The following is a 26,784-nucleotide window of genomic DNA, read 5'->3' as shown; positions in this document are numbered from 1 at the left end:
CTCTATTAATACAATTTCTACAACGTACCTTTTAAACTTGACAATGGTAAAAAAAAAAAAGGTGGTGGAGACAGAGAAACTGTCTTCAATGTGTATATGTGATACAGTGGGAAAGAACCTGCCTGCTCATGCGGGAGGCAAAAGAAACTCAAACTCAGGTCTGGTCCCCGGGTCGGGAAAAGCCCCTGGAGGAGGAAATGGCAACCCACTCTAGTATTCTTGCCTGGAAAATTTCATGGACAGAAGAGCCTGGTGGGACACAGTTCATGGGGCTGCCAAGAGTTGGACACAGCTGAGCACACAAACTTCACCTTTTAAACTCTGCCATAATAAAACAGGGGGTGGGTGAAGTGCAGCGAAACTGCAGTCAGTGGACATATGGCAAGGCAAGTATCACAACCACATGAGGAAAGTTGTTCCGTATGGACAAGGTTTATGCCCTTGTCACTCAGATCTGGTTCTTGAGCCAGCATCAGCAGAAGCACCTGGAAGCTTGCTAGAAAGGAAGACTCTAAACGTCATTCCAGGCCACCTGAATCAGAATCGACATTTTAACGGGATTCCCAGATGATTCACAGCAACATTAAATACTGAGAGGCACTGGTTTAACTGACGCTAAATGCTTGGACAGAGATGTAAACAAATCTAATATACAAAGAGCATGTTTACAAAGACAAAAGACTGAGGGAGTTGATGATTCATTTAACTCAGACACGTATTACACCTATGTGCCAGGTGCCAGGAATTACAGAATTCACCATGTTATTTCTACTAAAAAAAGGTTCTATGACTTAAGTATGACTCGCTATCCATATAGTATATGGGTAACTTCATATACTATACATACATGTAAGTTATACATATAGTAAATAAGTTATACTTATATGTTATATTATGTAAGTTATTACATATTATATAACTTTTTAGATAAGTTATATTTACTCTAAGTTATTCATATAGTGAGTGTATAACTTCCATTAACATTCAGTTATACTAAGTAAGATATACCTAACCTGAGTAACTTTAGGCATACTGTGAACTTTTCTTTCTCTTTTAATTCAGATGTTCATAGAGAGAGTATTGAGATATAGCCAAACAACCTGGAAGCACTGGCAATAATAACAGAAATGTGCAACCACATTGATAACATTTTACTGTTTTTATAAGTACTTTCCCACTTTTTTCAAAGTATGAAACCAGAGAGGTACATTTATTAAACATAAAACTCTCTGTATTCTATTTCTGACAAACTAGCAAACAACAAAAACAGTTGCAGTTGTTTCTTCTTAAGACACAGGTTCAGTTCAGTTCAGTTGCTCAGTCATGTCTGACTCTTTGCAACCCCATGGACTGCAGCACACCAGGCCTCCCTGTCCATCACCAACTCCCAGAGCTTACTCAAACTCAATGCCATCGAGTCAGTGATGCCATCCAACCATCTCATCCTCTGCCGTCCCCTTCTCCTCCTGCCTTCAATCCTTCCCAGCTTCAGGGTCTTTACCAATGAGTCAGCTCTCAGCATTAGTTGTCCAAAGTGTTGGAGTTTCAGCTTCAGCATCAATCCTTCCAATGAATATTCAGGACTAATTTCCTTTAGGATGGAGTGGCTGGATCTCCTTGCAGCCCAAGGGACTCTCAAGAGTCTTCTTCAACACCAAAGGAAACACGTTTTTAAATTGTAAATATGCATCTTGAGATCTGATCATTAAGAGCGGAAAGAGACCTTGACGGTAACTTAGTCCTAAATGTTTATTTTCCAAGTGAGGCAGCACAGATTCTGAGCACTCTGCCTGTAGCTTCTTCACTAAATGAGGCAATGCTTGAAATAGCAGAAAAGCACATAGTACACAGTGAGCAGCTTCACAGGAAATGTGTCACTCACGGGTCAAACCAAGCAAAGCAACTTAAAATCTATGTTCAAAATGGAGGGGATGAATTGGTCTAAATCTCGGGGGGGTGCCTTCCCAGACAAGAGCAATCTGTCCTCTTTGAACTCACGTCCCCCTTTTCTGCTATAGAGCCCTTCACTGCCTGTGTGGCCTGGCTTTGGGTGATCTGCTCATACACACTTCCAGGGGATTTCACAGTCAAATAAAACAGAAAATCTGCTACCAATAATATTTATCTTTTCCTTCCCAGCTAATAAAGTCTGAAATCTCTTGTGTGGTTCACAGTGGCTTACACTGGACCTGACTTAAGAAAAATATTAACTATTATAAGCTAAATTCCTGTGTTCATGTCCTAACCTTCAGTATATCAGAATGTGACTATATTGAGAGACATGGCCTTTAAAGGGGACATCAAGGTCAAATGTGGTCACACGGATGGGCTCTACTCCAGTATGACTGGTATGTGTGTGTGTGTTTGCTCAGTCATGTCAGACTCTTTGTGACCCCATGGACTAAAGGCTGCCAGGCTCCTCCGTCCCTGGGATTTCCCAGGCAAGAATACTGCAGCAGGTTGCCATTTCCTTCTCCAAGGGATTTTCCCGACCCAGCATCAAACCCAAGTCTCTTGCATCTCCTGCATTAGCACGTGGATTCTTTACCACTGAGCCACCTGGGAAGCTCACATGACTGGCATAAGAAATGGAGATTAGAACACAGACAGGCTGACTGTGTAGGGACAACTGTTGGCAGCCATCTGCAAGCCAGGGACAGAGTCCTCAGAAGAAATCAAACCTGCTGATGCGATGACCTTGGACTTACCGCCTCCAGAACTAGGAGAAAACAAATCTCTGTTGCTTAACCCAGTCTGTGTAATCTGTTATGTTAGCCTCAGCAAAAACATTACATAAATACTAAGAACTTGAAACTCGGTTATTTATTGCCGTAAGATTTATGTTAGATTAGTATCACCTATATTTGATGCAAAATAAATATGTATCTGCAAGGATTCTGCAACATCTTATTGTGCTGTGCTAAGTCATTTCAGTCTTGTCCAAATCTTTGTGATCCCAAGGACTGTAGTCCGCCAGGCTCCTCTGTCCACGGGATTTTCCAGGAAAGAATACTGGAGTGGGTTGCCATTCCATGCTCCAAGGGATCTTCCTGACCCAGGTATCAAACCCATGTCCCGTATGTCTCCCACATTGACAGGTGGGTTCTTTACCACTAGGGCCATCTGAGAAGCCTGCAACATCTTATTACATGGCAATAATAAAATGATTTTTCTGTATTAGGATTAGTTCAGTCACTCAGTCGTGTCTGACTCTTTGTGACTCCACGGACTGCAGCACGCCAGGCTTCCCTGTCCATCACCAACTCCCGGAGTTTACTCAAACTCATCTCCATCAAGTCAGTGATGCCATCCAACCATCTCATCCTGTCGTCCCCTTCTCCTACTGCCCTCAATCTTTCCCAGCATCAGGATCTTTTCCAATGAGCCAGTTCTTTGCATCAGGTGGCCAAAGTATTGGGGTTTCAGCTTCAACATCAGCCCCTCCAATGAATACCCAGGACTGATCTCCTGTAGGATGGACTGGTTGGATCTTCTTGCAGTCCAAGGGACTCTCAAGAGTCTTCTCCAACACCACAGTTCAAAAGCATCAGTTCTTCAGCACTCAGCTTTCTTTATAGTTCAACTCTCACATCCATACATGACCACTGGAAAAACCATAGCCTTGACCAGACAGACCTTTGTTGGCAAAGTAATGTCTCTGCTTTTGAATATGCTGTCTAGGTTGGTCATAACTTTCCTTCCAAGCAGTAAGCGTCTCTTAATTTCATGGCTGCAGTCACCATCTGCATTGATTTTGAAGCACCCAAAAATAAAGTCTGTCACTGTTGCCATTGTTTCTCATCTATTTGCCATGAAGTGATAGGACCGGATGCCATGATCTTAAGTTTTCTGAATGTTAAGTTTTAAGCCAACTTTTTCGCTCTCCTCTTTCACTTTCATCAAGAGGTTCTTTAGTTCTTCACTTTCTGCCATAAGGCTGGTGTCATCTGCATATCTGAGGTTATTGATATTTCTCCCGGCAATCTTGATTTTAGGTTGTGCTTCATCCAGCCCAGCATTTTGCATGATATACTCTGCTACTGCTGCTGCTGCTAAGTCACTTCAGTCGTGTCTGACTCTGTGCAACCCCATAGATGGCAGCCCACCAGGCTCCACCGTGCCTGGGATTCTCCAGGCAAGAACACTGGAGTGGGCTGCCATTTCCTTCTCCAATGCATGAAAGGGAAAAGTGAAAGTAAAGTCGCTCAGTCGTGTCCGACTCTTAGCAACCCCATGGTTGGCACATAAGTTAAATAAGCAGGGTGACAATATACAACCTTGACATACTCCTTTCCTGATTTGGAATCTGTCTGTTGTTCCATTTGCCTGTATAAGTCACTCAATTCTGTGGTCCTTTATATAAATATTCTTTAAAGCCCTCATTGGTCCATTACTTTAGAAGTATTTTGTAAAAATACTTTCTTCTCTCAGTTAAATCACTCACTGTATTTTTCCAGTAAAGTGGTACATAACATGGCTTATGTTTCTAAGTCAAATAAAGTTAATATAATCAAATTAAATTTTCCAAGGATTAATATAGACACATCCTTATAAACACCATACAAAACTAAATGGATCTTTGATTGATGACAACTCACGTTTCCTCGAGACCCGCAAGGGGTGCTGTGTTCACGTTCACGTTCTCCGAGGTGTTTCCTGTCTTCCTTCCAGTGAAACAGGCCCAGTTCCGGCCCAGCACGTCATGGACCCAGCCAGTCATGGTCTCGTGGCAGTAACTGGTTACCTTGCCACCCTCTTCTTTATACTGCAACCAAGCAAGAGAAGGAAAAGCCTCATGAACCTGTTCTCTCTCAGGTCTGTTTCCTGGTCTCTCATTCACAGTAACGACGCCTCTTTTTTGTTTCACCTGAGGGACCAGCCTCCGTCAGGCAAAACAAAATCTGAGAAGTTTCAGTCTGAGAGCTATTCTAAAAGAGGAAGAGAAAGAAACATTTTTAGGATTAGCATCACTGACCACCGAGCAAAATTTACACAACCAACCCTGCAACAGAACGAAAGGCAGGTCAAGAAAACAATATTTTTAAAGCAGCTGCTTTCTAAGGCACTTTACCAAAGTCACCTCATTTAATCATCACGGCAAGCCTCTGAGGAGACTGACCAGTGAGTAAGTGAGGCTCACCTCAGACAGCAAGCAGTGCCTACGGTAACAGAGCTGCGAAGGGGCAGAAACAACACAGTCCTGCTCACTTCCTCAGACTGGTCCACTCAGAGAAGAGGCACTCCAGCAAAATACAAAAACCTTCCAAAGAATTCAAATTTTTTCTTCTGTCAACCTTCCAACTTAACAAATTCTAGTCATGAATGGGGAGTTAAAATATCCTAATTATTAAATATTCTCTCCACTTTATTTCACTAGCACAGCCTGTTGTTTTATATCAGTGTTGACAATGAAAAATAACTACAGCTGGTCCTTGAACAGAGCAGGGGCACCAATACACCACGGGCAAAAATCCACAGATAATTTTTCAATCATCCATCTGTATCCTGGGTGCTGCATTCAAGGAACCAACCAACCCTGGCTCATGTAGTACTGTAGTATGTATTTATTTTTTAAAAACTTGAATACAAGTGGACCTGTGCAGTTCAAACCTATGTCATTCAAGGGTCAACTGTATGAAGTGATAGATCAATAACTCACATACTTTGGCTCCAGAGCCTTAAAAAAAAACCCTCATATTTTAATATATCCTTATGGAGGAAGGATATATAATCCTGAATGAAAGTAGAGAGCATAGGAGGAGGAAAGAAAAAAAAAATGATGGTAAACTTTTTTAAGAAGGGACTTGAATACAGACAGTTTCAGGCACTAACTTCATAGAACAGAAGCACAAAAGCAGTGAAGGGCAACATAAAGATATGAGCACAGGCAGCTGTGTTTCACCGCTTTGCTTTACAAAGGCACACAGTAGGGTGGTTTCAGCCCACGGGATGTAGTTTGTGGACTCTTAAATCTAGCATAATGGATACTACTTCACCTGTGCTAGGTGGCCTGAGTAAGGGGCAAACAGTGAATACATTAACGTTTGCAGGTTATAAGGCTTCTGCCATTATCACTCCGCCCTGCCTTTGCAGTGAGAGGTACACCAGAAATACATAAAGGAGTGAACCACAGTCTGTTCCAGTTAAACTTCATTTACAAAAACAGACCCATGGTTTGCAAACCCCAAGTTTAAAGGAATGTATAAGCGGAACTACACCTAAAGGCAAAACTACCTTACTGCATCCGAGTCTCTGAATTTTAGGGGTAGAGTTAAAAGGGCTTCCTTGGTGGCTCAGTAGTAAGGAATCTGTCTGCCAATGCAGGAGACATGGGTTTGATCCCTGGTATTGGAAGAAGAAAATGGCAACCCACTCCAGTATTCTTGCCTGGAGAACCCCATGGACACAGAGACCTGGTGGGCTACTGTCTGTGGGATTGTAAAGTCAGACACGACTTAGTGATTGTGTAACAACAACATGGAGTTAAAAATGCATGGTCTTAGAATCCAAAAGAGCTAGGTCTGGATCCTGGGATTCACCACCCAGTCGGCTGCACTGGGTGAGTGACTGCAGGCTACTCACATGGACATTTTGCTCTGTCTTGGTGCTTCATGATACTGTGAAGCTCGCATTCCTACCCCGAGCTAAGAATATCTCCACAAGCATAGGTTTGACTCACCATTCCTCATGTCTCTGCTAAAGCCCCAACTTAGGACAAAGGAACACTGAAATAAAGGTCTAGGATATGACTGGGCTGCAACACTGGAGGGTATGTCATGTGAAAAAGTTAATAAAAGTTCATATTTATTATGCTGAACTACCAGAAGCTATTTTCACTGATCAAAACCATCTAACATTGGTAACCCCATATGATGTGGACAGGACAGGCAGGGTTAGGCCACTGCTCCCCCCATCTCTGCTGTAGAATTCAAAAAGACATGTACCCCAATGTTCACTGCAACACCATTCAGAACATCCAGGACATGGAAGCAACCTAGATGTCCATCAACAGATGAATAAAGAAGACGTGGTACATATATACAAAGGAATATTACTCAGCCATAAAAAGGAACACACGAGTCAGTTCTAGTGAGGTGGATGAACTTAGAGCTTGTTATATGAAGTGAAGTTAGAAAAAGAACAAATACCATACATCAATGCATATGTATGGAAACTAGAAAAATAATACCAGTGAACCTATTTGCAGGGAAGGAAATGGAGACACAGACATAGAGAACAGACTTGTGGATCCATCAGGGGGAGGGAGAGGGTGGAATGAATTGAGAAAGTAGCATTGACATACACACATCCCTCATATCTAAAACAGTTGATGGGAAGTTGCTATGTAACACAGGGAGCCCAGCCTGGCACTCTGGGATGACCCACAGGGGTTGGGTGGGCGAGAGGAGGGAGGCTCATGTGGGAGAGCTTGTGTGCTAAGTCGCTTCGGTCGTGTCTGACTCTGTGCTATCACATGGACTATAGCCCACCCGGCTCCTCTGTTCATGGGATTCTCCAGGCAAGAACACTGCAATGGGTTGCCATGCCCTCCTCCAGGGGATCTTCCACACAGGGACTGAACCCATGTCTCTTACAGGTCCTGCATTGGCAGGCAGGCTCTTTAGCACTAGCGCCAGCTGGGAAGCCCCATGTGGGGAGGGGTTTTATATATAAAATTATGATGATTTGCATTATTGTACAGTCCTGTACAGCAGACTTCCCTGGTGGCTCAGACGGAAAAGCACCTGGCTACAATGTGGGAGACCTGGGTTCAATCCCTGGGTCAGGAAGATCTCCTGGAGAAGGAAATGGCAACCCACTCCAGTACTCTTGCCTGGAAAATCCCATGGACGGAGGAGGCTGGTGGGCTGCAGTCCATGGGACAGCGAAGAGTCGTTCACAACTGAGCTCACTCACTCACAGTAGAAACCAGTAACACTGTAAAGCAATTTTCCTCCAATTAAACAAAAAAGTAATCTCACAAGGCTTTAAGAGTTTTTCAGAGCTACCTTGTTGAAAGTGTCAGATACACATAAATGAAAAAAAAAAAGCTAAACACAGGAGGATGTTCATCACAGAGGAAGAAGCTGGAGAAGGCTGCCTGCTTTTATAAACTGTTGCTGGCACTCAGCCAGGGCCACTGGGTTATAGTACCTTGACTCTGGCTGCTTTGGTGCAACAGCAGCAGGAATGAGGTGCTGCAACAGAGACTATAAGACTCATAAAGCCTAAAACATTTACTATCTACCCTGCAAGAAAATGTGCTGACCTCTCTGTTTAGAACAATTTAAAAAAAGAGAGAGAGAGAGAACCTGGGAATTCCCTGGCGGTTCAGTGGGTAGGACTCCACATGCTCACCACCGGGGGCCCAGGTTTGAGTCCTGTGGCAGTCCATGGGGTTGCAAAGAGTCGGACACGACTGAGTGACTGAACAAGAACAGGGAAATAAAATCCCACAACCTCGCAGGGTGTCCAAGGAAAAAACAAACAAAACAACCCAAGAGCTATTAACAGGAAAAAAATTCCAAGATGGTACTTAAGTGGAATGTAAATATGTAAAATTTTTTATTAATATGAAACATGGTTTTTTAAAAATGAAAGGTGAAAACAGCCTTTGAATGGAGTTTTCTTGGTTATTTATAAAAAAAATAGTTATATAAAAAGTTATATAAAACCTTTTTAACTTTATAAAGTTATATATTTATAAAAAGATAGATTTTGTAAAGCTCATCACTTTAAAAAAATACTATTTCCTAAGAATGAGAAACATGCCAACAAAGTCTTAGAAAAGAACATCTATGAGGGATGGTCCAGATGTTGCTAGAATAACTTTGTTCTGTCTGGGACTATGGTTAAGTTTCTTGAAAAAAAAAAAGAAAAAAAACATTATTTATATATCCTATTGGACTGTAAGGAGATCAAAGAAATCAATCATAAAGGAAATCAACCCTGAATATTCATTGCAAGGACTGATGCTGAAGCTCCAATATTTCGGCCACCTGATGCGAAGAGTCGCCTCACTGGAAAAGACCCTGACGCAGGGAAAGACTGAAGGCAAAAGGAAGAGAGGGATCTCCAACTCAACGGACAGGAATCTGAACAAACTCCAGGAGATAGCGGAGGACAGGAAAGCCTGGCGTGCCATAGCCCATGCGATCACAAAGAGATGAAAATGACTCAGCGACCGAACAATAAGCCCTTTCACTTATATATCAACTACTTATCGGTCACATAACACTTTCCAGGCATTATGTAAGTGCAAGCCATGCACACACTGTGTATTGATGTAGCGCCCGACCCTAAGACAACGGGAACTCCGTGAACTATGCAAACATGTAATTCACGGGATTATTTATCTGAACCAAAACCATGTGGTTCAGCAAGTTAACCATGCTTGGAAAAGCCTGGGAAATTTCCCCAGAAATTTAGATCACAAATGAAATGACTTTCCCAACATACCAAAAGTTCAAGGCTTGCACGTTAGAAGAAATAGGCCCCATGTATTTCGTTAGTGTGGCTTTGTTTGCCTAGCAGGCACAGCTAGTCATAGTTATAAACATGATTGCTAATACGAAATGAATTTCCATTTGAGGGAAAGGCTGAGTTGTTACTTTGACTGGAGAAGAAGAAAAAAATCCTTAAAACATGACCAGCTGTGCTAAAGATCCTTACCGTTCATATTGATCAATGACTCTATACCCTTCATCATCAAGATTATGGAACTACAGGATCTTAACATTTACCAATCACATCATACTTTATATACATTTTACAGATTACTCACAAATCTTAGAGGTTCAACAGAACATAAAGGTATAGACTCGGGGGACAGAAAAGAGACCTAAAAGAGGTGGCTGAACTAGAACTGAGAACCAAGGACTCTAAAACCAAGTGCTCTTCCCAAATACCACGCACCATTTCTTTTTTTTTTTATCTTTTTCAAAGAATACCTGGAAACATTTTTATTTTTTTTAAGTTTTTTATTTTTAAAATTTTAAAATCTTTAATTCTTACATGCACAGGCACCATTTCTTTATACACTCCGTCTTCTCACGGAGTGCAAAGAAATAAACATACAAGTCACTGGCCAAAAACCCTGAGAGGAGATACCTAGAAACCACACAGGAAAGGCTTAAGCAATCTGCAAAAGGTTTTCATCTATATTATGTGAGTTTCAAAATGATTCTTTGGGATACTGTTCTCATGGGGAGAAAAAAAAAAAAAGGAGACTTTGCAAAGTTAAATAGAGAAGATATAATTCAAGTATGAGTTCAAATATTGTAAGAATCATTGCTTTATTCATTATTTCCTTAAAAAAAAAAAAAGGTGGAAATTAACTGGCCTTCATGAGTCAGATTCAAATTGTTGCCCTACACATCTTAAGGGTCACCTAAATTCTCCATCCAAGGAGAGACCCACATGGCTAAAGGTCATCTAATTTCACCTAATTTTAAAATTTTTGTTTGACTTAAACATTTGTTTCATCTGATTTCATCTAAGATCCACACATCTAAAGGTCATCTAATTTCACCTAAATTTTTGTCTAAGATTTTTGATTCGGGGCAGAGGTAGAGGACATGGCCGGCAGGCGTGACTCCTGGATGGCATCCAGTTCTGCCTCTTATAGGCTGTGTGATCCTGAGCAAGTTACTTACCCTCTCTGTACTCTCAGTGTCCTCATCTGCAAAATCAGGAAGCTATAACAGACTCAGCCTCACAGGCTGTATTTTATAAATACTAACCCATGTAATTTCACAGTAGCCTGTAGGGTTATTCTTTTCACATAAGCATTGTTCTCACAGTGAACAGGATTTTTTGCTTATTTGGTAACTAGGACACTAGCAGTAGAAAGCAATTATTTACTGGATGAGTGAGTAAATAAATGAATAACAGAAAGAACAACAAATGCCAAATTCTACTTAAACAGTAACATGAGAAACTCTCAAAAGTTTATAATTAAAGCGTGATACTTTTATAATTAAAAAGCGGTCCCAGAGACCCAAGTTCTGACTCCTAGTATGGCTTCAGGAATGTCAATTTTTCCTCTCCAAACCTGTTTCCTTACCTGTAAACTGAGGCTGACTTGAAAGTTCCAAAATATCCCCGCAAGTTTCCTAACTGCACAGTCTTTACATCTATGGTTTTCTTATTATTCACAAAGTAGGTAAATAATTCAGACTCCCTACTTATACAGAGCGTCTATACATTCTCTGAACGTGCTTGTTAGTTGCTCAGTTGTGTCTGACTCTCTGCAACCCCATAAACTGCAGCCCACCAGGCTCCTCTGTCCATGGGATTCTCCAGGCAGGAATACTGGAGTGGGTAGCCACTCCCTTCTCCGGGGCATATTCCTGACCCAAGGATCAAACCCAGGTCACCTGCATCGCAGGCAGATTCTTTACCATCTGAGCCACCAAGGAAGCCCCATCTAAACATTCTAAGTGATCCAAAATAATCCTAAATACTATAACTGTTTTCAATCAAGCAAATTACTAAGAGAGGCTATATCCATTTATGTACCATTTTTTATACATTAATTTGATGGAATTATTTTCCATTAAAATTTTTATTTTATATTATTCTGTAGTTTTCCCAATCTAAAATAATGCGGTCTTCTTTTAGAACCTGAAATTACTTTATGAAGGGGAGGAGAGGACTATACTACCACTATGCAGGACAGCTGTAACGTAGTAGAAAAGAGATATTTAACCCACTCCAGAAGCCAAGTACTTAGTACCTTGAGAGGACCACGCACTGTGCCCCCATTATTTTCTCGATTTGAATAGTTTCAGTATTGTCATTTTTTTCTGCTGCTGTAAAATACATCTTATGTGATTTCTGAAAATATTACCAAGCAGGAAACTGAAGTTTTGGCCACACTATCCAGCTTGAAATGTAGTCAAAATTTTTTCTAACCATTTTCATTTATTTTATTTATATAAACAGTCTCTGAATACTGACTTGCACAAATGAGATAATTTAAGTTTCCATTCATTGATGCCAATTTCTATTGCAACAAATAGATAATCACACAAAATTTGAAGAAATTACAAATCCTAGCACTTAAGTTTAGAAAACTACTAGCATTCAGTAACTATTCATTTGCTTCTTCAAAATTATCATTGAGTTGCCATTCTGAAAGCCGCCCTGCTTCACTTTCCTATTCATTTTATCAACTATTCAATTCCATCCAATTACCTAGCAATATTAACCCATTGAAAAAGAAAAGGTTGGGATATTTTAGAACTTATTTATCCCGGATCTCATTCTCAACTGCTTTTTGACACTAAGTGTGAGAAAATCACTTACCCCTTTTGTTCCACTGTCTTCCTGATTACATTTGCAAATATTTGAATACTTCCTTTCTGTAATGCACTGGCTATGAGAAAAAATGCTCTTTAGTAAAAAGGACTTTTCCCTTTAAATTCCCGTTCTTCCACTTATCATTTATGTAGCATTGGACAAATCACAACTAAGGAGCCTCAATTTTGCCAGCTGGTAACAGGTATGATATCTACTTCATTGGATTCCTATCAAGGATAAAGATGACACTGACATTAAGAGTTTAAAAACTTCTAAAACACTACACAAGTAACAATATAAACACTACCATCTGTTACCATGGGGGATACGAAGCTGTTAAGACTTTATTCAAGTCATCAAAGAACCTATACTCTCAAACCCAGCTCTCAACTGAGCAGCGGATAAAAGTTTTATTTTGTCAACCAGTGGTTTCCCAAAATGAGAAGATAATCACTAAAATATTAGAAAGAACATTTTATATTTATTTGTAATACAGAAATAAAACTGAAAACCAACTTCCACTATTAGTTCATATACAAAGTAACACTGATATGCCCACGAACTTCCAGTGTCAGAGGCTCACCTGTTAATCGCAGCGTGCTGCCTGTAAGATGGCTGGAACACGGCATATTCCTGCTCACGTGTGCATGCTTAGATTCACGCACATCTGATGTAATTTAGCTCAAGTGGCTTACATCTGATGTAATTTAACTCAACGAACAAGTGGCTTCAAATAACACTTACAACGAAAACAGGATTTGCAAATACTAATGACGTAACTGGGCTTCCCTCATAGCTCAGTTGGTAAAGAATCTGCCTGCAATGCAGGAGACCTCGGTTCGATCCCTGAGTCGGGAAGATCCCCTGGAGAAGGAAATGACAACCCACTACAGTATTCTTGCCTAGAAAATTCCATGGACAGAGGTGCCTGGCAGGCTCTAGTCCATGGGGTCACAAAAAAAGGGTCAGACACATCTTAGTGACTAAACAACAACACATACTGTGGAATATATAAGAAAAAAAATCTGGACATGTAGGTCTAATCCATCAAGCATCATTTCGGAAAAGAATACTTTGTATGACGTTAAATGATTTGATGATACACCGCACAAGTAGAGAGATTTCCTTCCAGCAATACTGAAGAACAGTGTTCACTCCATACTCTGCCCTTTGTGTTCCGTGTCTGACTCCGCAAGTGCAGACTGTTCGCACAGGCTGTCAGTCTGCGGTGTGAATAAAGCCTTTAGAACAAGGCACATCTTCCTAAACAGGTATTTCGCCAACCGTCCAGGACGGTTGCATCTTTCATCAACAAACCTATGTCATTCCAAGGATTCCTTCTAGTTTTCTGCCCACTATTCCGCTTGACCATTTGTTTTAGAAGTTGAGTTTTAATCAGTTGTGAAACTGATAGGAAATTGTGGCAGTGGTTGCAACCAAATAATTTCTAGCATTTTACTTAAGGAATTGGCAATTGTGAAAACGGAGGGTCACAGATTTATTTCCAGAGCTGAGACGATGTCCCCTTTAAAACAAAATGTAGGTTCCAGAACTAGTTAAGAAAACAGCAAATTGATCCTCAGCAAGATATAAAGTCCCTTGACTCATTCCTCACTTACTTGCTTGTAAACTCTTAAGATGTAGGGTTGAAAGAAATTTCAGAATTCACTGACTCTAGTACTGATGCTGAAGCTGAAGTTCCAATACTCTGGCCACCTGATGCTAAGAGGCAACCCACTGGAAAAGAGCCTGATGCTGGGAAAGACTGAGAGCAGGAGGAGAAGGGGCAGCAGAGGATGAGATGGTTGGATCGCATCACCGACTCGATGGACATGAGTTTGAGCAAACTCCGGGAAATAGTGAATGACAAGGAAGCCTGGCGTGCTGCCGTTCATGAATTTGTGAAGAGTCAGAAACAACTGAGTGACTGGACAACAGTAACAACCTTCAGCTAGTGCTTCTCAAGGGGTGGGGCACAGATAACCCACGGCATCCTAAGCAAATATGAGTCTTTGGTTATCTAGGCTTTGGGGAACCACTGTGGACACCAATAAAGCTCAGTGTCTCCCGACAGCTGATTTGCGTGCATGCTCAGTCACTCAGCTGTGTCCGACTCTCTGCGATCCCATGTACTAGAGCCCACAGGGCTCCCCCGTCCCTGGGATCCTCCAGGCAAGAACACTGGAGTGGGTTGCCATTTCCTTCTCCAATGCATGAAAGTGAAAAGTGAAAGGGAAGTCGCTCAGTCGTGTCCGACTCTTAGCGACCTCATGGACTGCAGCCCACCAGGCTCCTCCATCCATGGGATTTTCCAGGCAAGAGTACTGGAATGGGTTGCCAGTGCCTTCTCCGTTAGCCTCTATAGTCTCACACAAAAAATTAAAAATGACAGATAAGCAGAATAAAATTTTAAAAAAGTCTCATCCCTTTTCTACAAAGTCATTCAACAAATACGGCTTGAAGGTCCACCACAGCCTCTAAAGGACACAAAGGCAAAAATACTTTCAGAAACACAATGAAACAGGAAAACAACACAAGGATATATTATTCAATTTTCTTTCTTTTACAAATATTTATTGAAGGTCTGTTATTTATCACATAGTGTGCTATACATATGAAATAAAAAGGTCGGGAATACAGAGTTGATCACTGCCCTCAAGGAGTTTAAAAATCAGAGGGAAGGACAAACAGGCAATTACAACAGAGAATGCTAAGCAGTAATCTCTTATGGGTACTTCTAACACAGATACCTGCAATTTTGTACCCAAGTCTTCTATAATCAAAACAAACATTAAATGCAAAGTTACTCAAAGAAACCACTTTGGGAAAAAACTACTTTCGTAGGGGTGATTTTAAATGCCTCGCTAAATATATACACACTTGTTGCTTTGTCAGTATTTACATCCAGTTTGAAAATACACAACTCTTACAGAACACTGGAGGCATGGAACATGATAAATCTTTTAGAACAGAACACCAAAAATATAAGCATAGCACCATTCCTGATTTGTGCTTCTAGGACCCTACAGAATTAAGCTTTTGAAAGCTGGTGTTACTTCTGAAGTCTGTGAAAAGATGAGAGACATGTGGATAATCTTCCAAAGTTCCCAGAGAAAGTTCTACATGCATTAAAATCTGAAGATAGAGAGGCTTTCAGTCTGGAAGACAGGCTCAAGTCATTCCTTTTACAGCAGAGTACTACCAGGTCAGAAATCCCTGCCACGTACACCTGGAACCAACAGAAAGGCGTCCCTCCCAGTGATGGAGAGAGCTGGGGAACCGCACAGATGCGGCACCGAGAACCTGAGTGACACAGAATTAGCAGGATGGAAGAAAGCATCCAGGTAGCAGTTGGGTGTACTGTTCCTTAGTGTTTATAAGATACCACCTTTCCAGAACAGCAGACCAGTGCCTCTCAAACAACATAAGTATCTGAACCAATAAAGTAATGATGACAACCTACCAGCAGAGAAAGATTTCTCCACTCAAGGAATAATTCAAGGGATGCAGAAAAGTCCTCCTAGGAAATATGAATTGGGTGGAGCCCCACGTTTCTGGTTTGCCAAGGCTGATGTTTAATCAGCTCTAAACAACTGAGGAGGAAACTAGTCCATTGTGTAGCAGGAAAGCACTAAAAGGCGGCAATGGCTTTGAACAATAACTTAATTAAGAGAAGTAAAAGCTTGACAAGGGTACTTAATTCGAAGCTTATAAAACTCTCCTTCAATTTGGAGAACTATAAAAGGAAGGAGAAAGTAAATTTGTGTCTTGAATAAAGGGACCCAGGCTTAGGAAAGAAAATGAGTAGCCTCATTCGTTAAGGAAATCTCAGCTTCAGGCCCGTTCTTCTCCTAAAATTTTAACAAGAGCAATTCAGTGCACTGAACTAACATTTGGGATTCACCAGAAAATCTACCCAAATGTGACCTGAAGCACCAATATTTTTTTCTGAAACAAACTTGGCAAATAGACCGTATCATTTTACAATTAGAAGCTGTGTGGGACTTCCCTGGTGGTCTGGTGATGAAGACTCCACACTTCAGTACAGGGAATGTGGGTTTGATTCCCAGTTGAGAAACCAAGATGCCACATGCATGGCCAAAGAAATTTTAAAAAATTACAAAATTTTTACAAAACAAACAGAAGCTGTGTGAGCTTAAGCACTGTATGAGAGTAATTCTCCCTATCTGAAAACTGAAGCTAGTAATCTCTACTTCACAGGACATTTATTTGTAAGGTAAAGCATGTCAAGCTCTTAGCACAAGACTGGCATCTAAGGAAAAAAATATAGGCCCCCCCCATCTCCGCCCCAAATGTATCTCTAGACAGGGGCACTGCAGATCTATGATCTGCAAAAAGAGACCCTTCAGCAGTTCAGCTTATCTCAGAAAGCTCCCTTCCCCAAGCATGTCTTCCCTGGGACCATCTTCCCTCCCATAACGCATCTGTGCATCTCAAGATATTCTGAAGCTTGATTTTCTTCTTATAACACGTGTTGGGGTTCCTCAAGGTCATTAGAGAAAGAGAAGGCCCATGGGAAGACCATTTTAACTGAGTAAAATCTGCACAAAATACAACAAATAATTCAAGTCCTAAGCAGTTTGAAAAAAAAAAAAAAATCACTTCAACAAAAGAACATTCAAAAGAGAAAAAAAAATACAACAGCAACAAAACACCCTGGTGTTGCATATGATTCTTCTCATCCAAAGGCTGAAGGATAAAGCCACCTAAGAATCGCAGAGCTCTTTCCTTCTTCCTGCTCGGTCTTTGGTTGCTCACATTCCAGAACGGCGGTGGCTGCTTTCCAAGGAAACGTTCGGAGGGCAGCTGCCTCGGAGGTAGGTACCAGGACTGCTCTGCGTGTTACGTGCCCTCAGAGACTCCAGAGGGACTGTGGCTGCTAGAGGCCTCTGTGAGCTGTGAGAGGACAGGTCCACTGGCGGGCGCTGTTCTGCCTCTTAGCCCCAAAGTCTGTTTTCGGCTGTGGTTTTAAAAGAGCCGCTCAACAGACGCTCTATTTAATAACTAAAAGACAATGAAAACTAGAGTTACAAGCCAACAAGGATCACACTGTCTCTTAAAAAATGCTTAAACATATTCATTTATTTACGTGGGAAAAAAAAAAAATACCAGTACTGAGTATTTTAAATGCTGGTATTTTTTTTTAATGTTATTTAAGACATTCACAAAAAAGCCACTGTTCTCAAAAGCTGAATGCTTAAGCAACACGTACTGTGCGTGCAGCCAACATGCTCAAGAAGCACATGCAGATGCATTTCAAATTAAATGCTACCAAATAAGCCTAACGTAGCTTTTAAATATAGACAAGAAGCCTAATCTAGCAACCTAGACATAATAGCATGTATATCTTACAAATTCCAGACATAGGCTTAATGCAAGCAAGTGAAGTAGCTCAGTCGTGTCCGACCCTTTGCGACCCCATGGATTGTAGCCTACCAGGCTCCTCCGTCCATGGGATCTTCCAGGCAAGAGTACTGAAGTGGGTTGCCACTGCCTTCTCCAGGGGATCTTCCCAACCCAGGGATCGAACCCTGGTCTCCCGCATTGTGGGCAGACGCTTTACCGTCTGAGCCACCAGGGAAGTCAGGCTTAATGCTACTTTGATCAATATTCCCAGGTACAAGGCTACTTATCCCATTTACAAAGGACCTATCTTTCCTACTGGTAAAAGCATCTCCCCAGTTAGGAAAAGAACAAGAGCTTTAAGACAGAATTTTATAAACTGCATTCTGAGAATACCTTATTTTTTCTGAGGAAAACGAGGTAAACTTTGAAAAGTTTTTCTATTGTAGCTCCCTCCTCAGCTACAGCATAATAAAGATTCTGAGCAGTTCTGAAAGGAAGCTAATTTCACACAGTCTGCACGTACTCAACTACCAGAAATAAATTCGGAAGAGCGAGACTATAGGTTCCAGCTCTAATTTTCACTTTGATCTCTTATTAGTGGCTGCCTGGAACCTTCAGAGCTTTACAAAACGAAGTGACACAACTTAGGAACAATTTTTTCCTGGCAGATGTGTGGCCCACTGCTGGCCCATTAACCAGCTTGAAAAACGATGACACAGGATAAGGCTATGGTACTTTCAACACTTGCCCCAGTTCCCTTTTTCATATCTCATTTCCTTACTTAGGAGCTACGTAAAAGAGGAAGGGAAAGGGGAAAGATTGCTGTATAAAACGCAAGGGAGGGCAAGTCCCCATCAGCTCTTCTCTCTCACTGCCTACTTTTCCATCAAAATTTTAGCTACCGAAATTTATGGATCCAGGGAGAGCAGTGATTTAAACATCTATTCTGAAAGTATGAGGAAAAAAAAGATCCTTTTCTCCCTAGCCAATAGTCTGTTCTGAGAAGGAACCAGTTTAAAAAGACACAGGTGGTGTCTCATAGGGATGAGTGACAGGTATGTTAATTTCTGTCATTAGGAAGAGCCACCTTTTCTACTGGGAAGACACATCTAAAATGCCATGGTCTCACACAGGTCCCTCTTGAGTCATTTTAGGAAAAGAATGAGGAATCTCAGGCAGCACAGCTACTTCAAGGACGTGAACGGAATTTGGGCCATCCTCTCCTTCACTGAGTCTTCACCTTTTTGGTTTCATGTCCACTTACGAGCATCGCTTGAGAAAGCTTGTGTGTAAACAGAGCACACTAAAGTGAAAATACTGCAGGCAGGTAAGAAGTGGCAAATAAGCAGGCTCAAGCAAGAAATCTGTAAGAAAACCATGATCTATCTAGTCTCCAACTCCCTCTCCCTGATGAAGAAATGAACATTAACTTACATGAGCCACAAGGGAGGAGGGAGGCTTGCATTTAATAAGAAAGTTAAAGTATTTCAATGGCGCTCACCCAGTTTGTTCCTCAGATGTGGAATATCATACATCCCCACAGTTCCCAGTTGCATGAAAAACTGACTGATAAGATCAGTGACATCCTATGAAAGGTTTACAATGGAAAACTCAGTCATTAAGTGGAGATAAAGCATCATCATGAAAGAAAACAAACGGCTAGGCGTCTTCTGATTCTTTTCCTCAATCGAAACACTTTTAAAAGTAAACATCAAGTTATTTAAAAGAAAGACAAACACCTCATTTTGGTGTATTCAATCTATATTAATGCAGGTAACTCTATCCCAACAATACTCTGAAAGCTGAATTGTTACATCTTAAAAATAAACCCAGAAGTCAGAATGGAAAAGACCACAATGAGACTCCCAAATCCTTTGCTGTGGAGAACGAACACATGATTTCTGGCTGTTGTGACAAGCTTGAAATTTACAAGTCACTAGCACACAAAATGGGCAAATAAATCCTCTGGTATGGATTTCTTTGTTTTGAGTACCAAGCTGCTTTAGACATACTCACGGTAGAGTTTTCAGCTTACAGTTCTATTAAGACTAGTAGGTCCCAAACAAAAACTCAATTAAAAATCATTGAACTTTGTTAAACCATCACCAAGTAAGTTTTTCAGCCAGTATGAATCTAGCTTCTCTTCCATGTACTTTCTTCAGGCCCTTGAGTAGTTTAATCTTCAAAATATAAACTGAGTTCATTCTCTACTACTTCCTTTTACAGTCTCAGAAAGTAAAAGGGGAAACAGCAAAAGGTTAGAAAGCCTATTCAACTTAAGGGTATCCTCTGGAGCGGAGTCTGTTTCATACCACTTCCTTCCTTGGCAATCAGGTAGAGGCCAGTGGAGAGCAGCGTTACACATGCTCATGGGAAAAAAATGAACAAGGTACACAAAAGCATAAAGAAGAAAAAATAACCACTTACCTACCCATCACAAGGTCAGTCATAATTAAACACCCTCTATATTTTGTTACATTGTGTGTTTTCATAAAAGAAGGTGGTTGTTTTTCATCTGCAAGTACTTTTCATTTGCAGATGTGTTGGACTTACAACCAAATGGCAATGCTATTAAAAGCTGATATTCTTAGAAACTGGTCTGTGGCCAGCACATTATTTTAAGGGAAAACTAAATTCAAATGTCTGTAGGAAAGTTTTCATTTCATAGGCCATAAATCAAATTACTCCTTACTGCTTTACATAAAGTTGTTTCAGATGCTTAGGTATCTGCCTGGGTGAGCCCTAAATTCATTTGAGTTTGTAACCCCCAACCCCGAGTGTTCTGATAACTGAATCTACGGTGAAAGTTAAGTAGGAAAAAGTGTCTTTCAAAAATATAAACCTAGTGCCTCCTTCTTGACTCACACAGTGCGTAAACTTTCAGCGTCAAGATTTCCTTCTTGAGAAGGAAATCTATCTAGCTTGAGATCATCCTACTCCACTGCCAATTTCTTAAGCAGTTAAAACCAAGGGGGGAAAAAAGGCCTAAAAAGAACAAATCATGAAAAATTCTGCTTATTCTCCAGATGAGGCCTGAATAAGGGTAACTTAATACAGCACGTTCCTGGCAATAAAAGTGGTAGCACATGGCTCCAAAGTTGGAATGTAGGGAGAATGGTGTGGAAGCTGTCTGTTCTGAACTGCAGGCTGAGCTTGGGGATGAGGGGTAGACACCTAACAGGATACCTTGCCCGCATCAGCTGCTCAGCAAACTCGAGCAGGAACAACCCTAAGAAACAATTTCACAAAAGCCTATCTGACACTGGGCAAGAGCAAACAAGTGGGAGAGCCTGTTCTCAGCCAGAGGAGAGACCTGAAATCCAGCTGATTCGCAGACCGACAACGGAGGGTATGAATGACAAACGTTCGTCAAATGTTTCTGCAATAGCAGTCAGCTTATATATGATAGCTGAATAGTAAAATACTGCTTATATTTTGATAATTATTTTTTAAAAAAATAATTTTCATTTAAAAGTTACTTCTAAAATCGGTAGGAAAAAAAAAAATCTCACATGCCTCTGCGTAAATAGGTGCACTTTGTTGGGTCACACACCCAGCATGATTTCCCCAACACCACTGCACATAATACCGTAAGGCTTCGGGTAAAGTCCAGGAAGACTTTTATGTTAAAAAGTGTTCCCCCAAAAGTATTTGTCCTATTATGTAAAGTCAACTCCACTTTATCATTTTTCCTAAATTTGTTAAGCTTTGCTGCTCTCCATTACTTTTCTAGTTGGATTTGCTAAGAGAACATGCCATTTTATCACTCTGGAAAGCATGTTTCTCTGGAACTACTTGATTATGTTGGGAGAAATTTTAAAACCATATATCTTGTTCTGCTCTGCTTACTGAAATTATGACACTTATCACATGACCTAACCACAGACTAGAGTGTCTGATTTTTCAGCAGGAAAAGAAAACACAGTCCTGATAATGGTTCTGGTCAAATGGACACTTTAAAAAACATACTGAAATCAGTAGCAGGAGATCACTCTTGTTATTTTTATTCCTAATGAGAGAATGCCATTCAGAAGCACATGATCAGGTAGGGTTCTATCCTACAACAGACTATACCATGACTTTCCAATTATGGTTGAGAACACTTATAACCTTATTTGGCTTTAAAAAGCCTTTATTTACCTGAAAATGATGTTCTGAGGCTACAGAAAAGTGCGAAATCTGCTTATACCTTCGATCTAAAGAGAAATAGAGTTGACCCTTGAACAAACGAACAACACAGGGTTTGGGGCACCAATCCTGCAAGTAGCTGAAAATCCGCCAATAATTAAGTCAGCCCTCCACAATCAGGGTTCCACATCTAAGGTATCAGCCAACCTTGGATTCTCATCTGCAGATTCAACTCACCTCTGATCGTGCAGTGCTGCAGTATTTACTATCAAAAAAATAAAAAAAAATCTCGGTGTAAGTGGACCCATGAAGCTCAAACCTGTTACTGTTCAAGGGTCAGTATGGCTGGTAGACATACCCTCTGTCCCCACCACCTCCAGACTGCTACTCAAGCTGGGAGCAGACAAACCGACAGGAAAATATTAATGGAGGGAAATGGCCCTTGCCTATTTCTGATTACATCTCAGGTAATTGACGGTGTCATCAGAGGCTCCACTACCCGTTTCTCCAAGTCTACCAAAGTGAAGAATGAAAAGTCTTCCAAGCTAAATGGGTAAAACTATTTATTCATCTATTTATATACTACACCCTATCTTGTACTTAAATAATTCAGGCAACCTATTTCTCAATTGAATTCTACTTCACTTGCATGTTTTAAACAAGTATCAATTACCTGTTTTGTATCCACAGAAGAAAAAGGGAGAAAAGGGGAAAGGAGGGGCAAGAGGATACATGATAAGAATTGATTCGAATCTCTCTTTCATTGAGCATCAAATCCACAGGCACTGACTCCCAACCTAAAAGCAAAGAACTTTTAAAGGACTGTAACAGAGTACCTGTAAGAGGTCTACAGAGCCCTAGGCCTAAGATCAAGAATTATATTCAGACGGAATCACATTACACACTACCACTTTAAAAGCTCATACAGATACTCTTAACAATTTTTAAAAATACATAGTATCTATAGGGTGATAGTATCTAGGGGTGATAATAAAAAATATTTAATAAATGGTCAAGCATGGGCTTCAACTAATAAAGCAGACCGCTGGCCTGCCAGTGGCCAGCACAGATGGACTGGTTCCCACCAGCTGAAAAGCAGATAGCCAATCCAGGTGAGAGGAGACAATTTTTCCTGTCTCTCTTTTCTTTTTTCATATTAAGAAGGGGTCCTCATAGTTAAAAACAAACAAAAAAAGTATTGGGCATTATGATTCTAAGAAATCTGACTCAGATTACATCACAACCCACATGAGGAATCACAATAAATTCAGAAACTCGTCTTTTGCTGGTTCTTAGTCTTTCCTCATCTTTAACAGACTCATTCCCTCATGTTCTTACAAAATCCTGTAATTGGTTAACTCTTATCATTTAATTGGTTAACTCTTACCATATGTTTTAAAGGCTATCGATACTATCCCTTGAAAGATTCTCTATTTTATAACCTTTATTTATAATAAGAAATAGCTAGTCTCCGGCTTGTGGGTTCAACTTAAACCATTTAATACTCTGCAAACAGGAAGGATATCTGGGATGGATTGCAGTTTGTGCCCAACTGTTTTATCCTAGAGTGTGTCTGCAATGAGCAGCTGTGTGTAAGACCACTGGAATGGACATCAGTTCTTCCCCGGTGAGAGAAGAAAACCAGCTGGGCTGGCGGGGCTACCTTTTACTTTAGCCCAAGGGGTAACCCCAAGGCTCTCCATCTCTTTGTCTGAGCTTAGTCAGATAAGTTATTCACATTAATATATTTAGTACATGACATTATTTCAATGAGTCATTCAGGTCAGTTTCTCAGAGCTAACAAACAATGATAAGAGGGACAGCATAATAACCTCAAGAAAAGTTTATAAAATTCCTGTCTTTCCTATGGATTCAGTATGAAGCCAACTAAAGCAACAATTCGAAATAAAGGTGTATTAATTAAGAAAATAAATTATTTAGTCATACTTACCAAAATGTAAATTTAAATACAGATGGATTGCACACATGCAAATACAGATTCGGTGTGTGTTTTTTTTTTAAACCAAAGTCATAATTTTAAATAAAGTGGCAAAATTACATCATCTAATTTCTCTTGGAAAAACTGGTACAATTCTGGTTATCTTGCTAATCTAAAGTTAAAATACTGAGGGTCTCCTCATTAGAAGACTCTTCAGATATCAAATCATTGGAAATAATGAATGCATATTCCAACAAAACGTACCTTAAAAAAGGCGAACCACTTGTAATCATTCAACACGATCTCAAAGCCTTGATTGTAAATGATGGTGAAATGGCCGGAATTGCCAAAGTCATCATATGCTGTATCCAACTTCTTGAGGTGCACCACTACTTTTTTTTCTGGTGGTCCTAAAGAAAAGAAAATACACAACAAAGGAAAGTTATTTGGACTTCGATGGGAGGTAGTCTCATCTATAAGTTCCGTTATTTTTAAGTAGTTTTCCTTTCCTGCTGCTGAATACCAGAGGATCTGGCTTATGAAGATATCAGAGTGTGTTGTGGCCTCTTTCTGAATAATCCCAAAGGGGTCTCAGGCAAGCCTGTGAAGTGAGGGCTCAAAAGATATATTAAGTAACCCATCAGGTAGAGACCCCCAAAACTACAGCCACTACCTTCCCGGATGATCCAAACACTGAAAAAATTTTTCCCTGAAGAAAAGGAGAAATAGGGAACGTGGAAAATGACAGACAGAAATGGAGAGAAGACAAAATGGTAGTCAAAAAGTGGAAATATAAAAACATAAAAAACATCTGCTATCAGGTCATAAGAACAAAGGACAATGATCTCGTCAAAGAAGAAATGGGGTATCTTTCTCCTAAATGGCTACAAAGCTCAGAATCTCAGAATCTCAATCCTTCTAGTCTTCAGCAAACTATCAGTATAAATTAGCTTTGTAGGATAAAAACCTTGAGTTTGCTGAAGGTTTTCCTCCCCCTTGACTAAATTTTGTCCTCAGGATAGCAGTGTTATCTGAGAGCATAGGAAACGTTCTAGTGTGCTCAAATGTCCAGTGGCTCAGCCGTGTCTGGCTCTCTGTGACCCCATGGACTGCAGCAAGCCAGGCTTCCCTGTCCTTCACCATCTCTCTGAGTTTGCTCAGATACTAGATACTGAGAGCCTTCCGTGACCTACACATTGTGGTTGGCTCCCTGCATTTCAAATTACTGGCTAAAGAGGTATTAAAAAAAAAACAAACAACTATATACTACCTGCCCTGCAGTACATGAACCCATCCTCCAATACATGAAACTGTGGAGGGGAACCATACCAGAAGCTTTCTCAGACTAACAGCATCAACACAAGTCCAAATCAAAACCGCTGGGCATAAGGGCTCTTCCACAATCAAACAAAAGGAGAAAAAGTTAACAGCTATATTCTCAAGAGTCTTTAAGCTCATTTTTCACTGGCACAACGAAATACTGAGCACTGAATGGGGAGATAAGATTGCTCGGTCTCAACTCTCTTCCAAACAAACAAACGAACAACAAGAAACAAAACTCAAGGGAGAAAAAAAGTTATTGCAGAAAGTGTTGAGGGCCCAGGAAACAATCCAGACCACGTGAAGTGAGAAGCGCTCAGCCTCTCCACTCTGGCATCGCCGCCCTGGAGCGGGAGCGGGCGCCCGGAGGGACCCCAAGTCCAGCCACGACATCCCGGCCACCCGCCAACGGGAGCGGGGGGGAGGTTCGCTGCGGGGACAAGGGCACAGGGATCGAGGGCAGGAGCCCCGGGCAGACCCAGGGAGGAAGCGCGTGCCCGGGCGCCAGCGGCTTACCCATCACCGAGCAGTTGACATCGCGCTGGGAGCCGCTGGGGCCCACCTGGAAGACCCAGGTGCCCAGCAGGTCCGGGTAGGTGCAGTTGGCAGGCGTGTCCCCGCGCACGGAGCCAGCGCCACAGACGAGCAGCAGGAGCGCGGCGAGCCACGAGCCGAGCCGGGGACCCATGCCGGCAGAGCCGGGAGGAAGCGGGGGCGGGAGAGAGCCGCGGCGCGCCGGGCGGACTGCAGCCTCCGCGGCCGCGCGCGCCTTAAAGTCGGCGGAGGGGCCGGAAGCGCGGCCGGCGGGGGTGGGGTCTCGGGCGGGGCTAGGGGTCGCGCCCGGGAGTCGCTCCGCCCCTCGGGGGCGCTCGGGGCGCGCGGGTCGCCCGGGGGCCGCCGGCTGTGGGTTCGGTCGCCCGAGGACAGCTCTCCAGGGGCGGGAGAGCCACCGCCGCTCCAGGGGCGCCCCGGACGCGCTCCTTCGCTCCTGGAGGGGTAACGGAGGGAGGGAAACTGAGACTAAAAAAGAAAAAAAAGGGGGGGGCGTACAGAGTCAGGCTTGCGGGCGAGGGGAGACCGAAGGTCAGAGAGAAGCGGGAGCCGGGTGCGGAGCCGGGTGCGGAGGCTGGCGGCATGCAGGCTGGCAGGAAGGTCCAGAGCGCGCGGTCTAACTAGGGCAGCTTTCCTTACTTGCTCGCCGTCCCCACTTAGTCCTCACAGTTAACTTTTTCCCCTCAGAACTATTTACATACGACCACCAGCACACTCCCACCACCCCCCCCCCCCGCCCAGCTGTTTGAAAACTGCTCTTCCTTCCTTTTCCGAAAACTTTCTCTGCCTTTTTTTTTTTTTTTTGCTGGATTTTGTCGGTTTCCTGTTCATGTTCTTGGCCTGTTGTCTACAGGAGAATTCAGTTGTAGTGCAAACTTGCCGTTTTTGTGTATTAGGGTTTTGTGTTTTGCCCTCCTGCTAATTTTATAGGATTTAGTTGCGCGCCCGCGCGCCCGCAAACGCGTACAGGCACTGAGGCGCTTGTTTTACAACTGAAAAGCTGCAGGCCCAGAGAGAGGAAGTAACTTGCCCTGGATGAGGAAGGTAGCTGGTGGGAGATAGTCCGTCTTGTGATCAGGTTTCAGAGTGCCAGTCTGATCGCTGGTAATTATTAAGTAGCACGATTTCCAGATGCTTCCTTGTGCAGTTTAATTATCACCCTTTTCTGTGAGAGC

The 26,784-nt window shown here is 41.8% G+C and overlaps 1 protein-coding gene and 1 long non-coding RNA gene across 3 annotated transcripts in view; both read right to left on the bottom strand.

The window, feature by feature from the left end:
• Window positions 1-25,805, bottom strand: part of CTSC (cathepsin C) — a 43,409-nt gene extending 17,604 nt beyond the window's left edge. Inside the window, exons 1-4 of one of the 2 annotated variants that reach the window (XM_015103069.3) lie at window positions 25,574-25,805; window positions 24,002-24,147; window positions 19,172-19,256; window positions 14,846-17,328 (exon numbers count right to left, since the gene is read on the bottom strand). In XM_015103069.3, coding sequence (XP_014958555.2) covers window positions 17,318-17,328; window positions 19,172-19,256; window positions 24,002-24,147; window positions 25,574-25,745 — 414 coding nt within the window. In that variant the 5' untranslated portion in view covers window positions 25,746-25,805 and the 3' untranslated portion in view covers window positions 14,846-17,317. Of the gene's footprint in view, window positions 1-4,598; window positions 4,766-14,845; window positions 17,329-19,171; window positions 19,257-24,001; window positions 24,148-25,573 lie in introns of those variants that run through there. The other variant, XM_004019763.5, reaches the window with a different exon arrangement.
• On the bottom strand, window positions 20,154-23,995 carry LOC121817525 (uncharacterized). The gene is made up of 2 exons (XR_006057481.1): window positions 22,472-23,995; window positions 20,154-22,063 (listed from the first exon to the last, which is right to left on the bottom strand). It is a non-coding gene; the product is annotated as an uncharacterized LOC121817525 (long non-coding RNA).
• Window positions 25,806-26,784: the final 979 nt, after the last annotated feature.

The sequence above is a fragment of the Ovis aries genome, chromosome 21 (genome assembly GCF_016772045.2).
Source record: "Ovis aries strain OAR_USU_Benz2616 breed Rambouillet chromosome 21, ARS-UI_Ramb_v3.0, whole genome shotgun sequence".
Classification (NCBI taxonomy): Eukaryota; Metazoa; Chordata; class Mammalia; order Artiodactyla; family Bovidae; genus Ovis; species Ovis aries.
The sequence above is the reverse complement of the archived record's forward strand: the minus strand, read 5'-3'. Positions and strand labels throughout refer to the sequence as shown.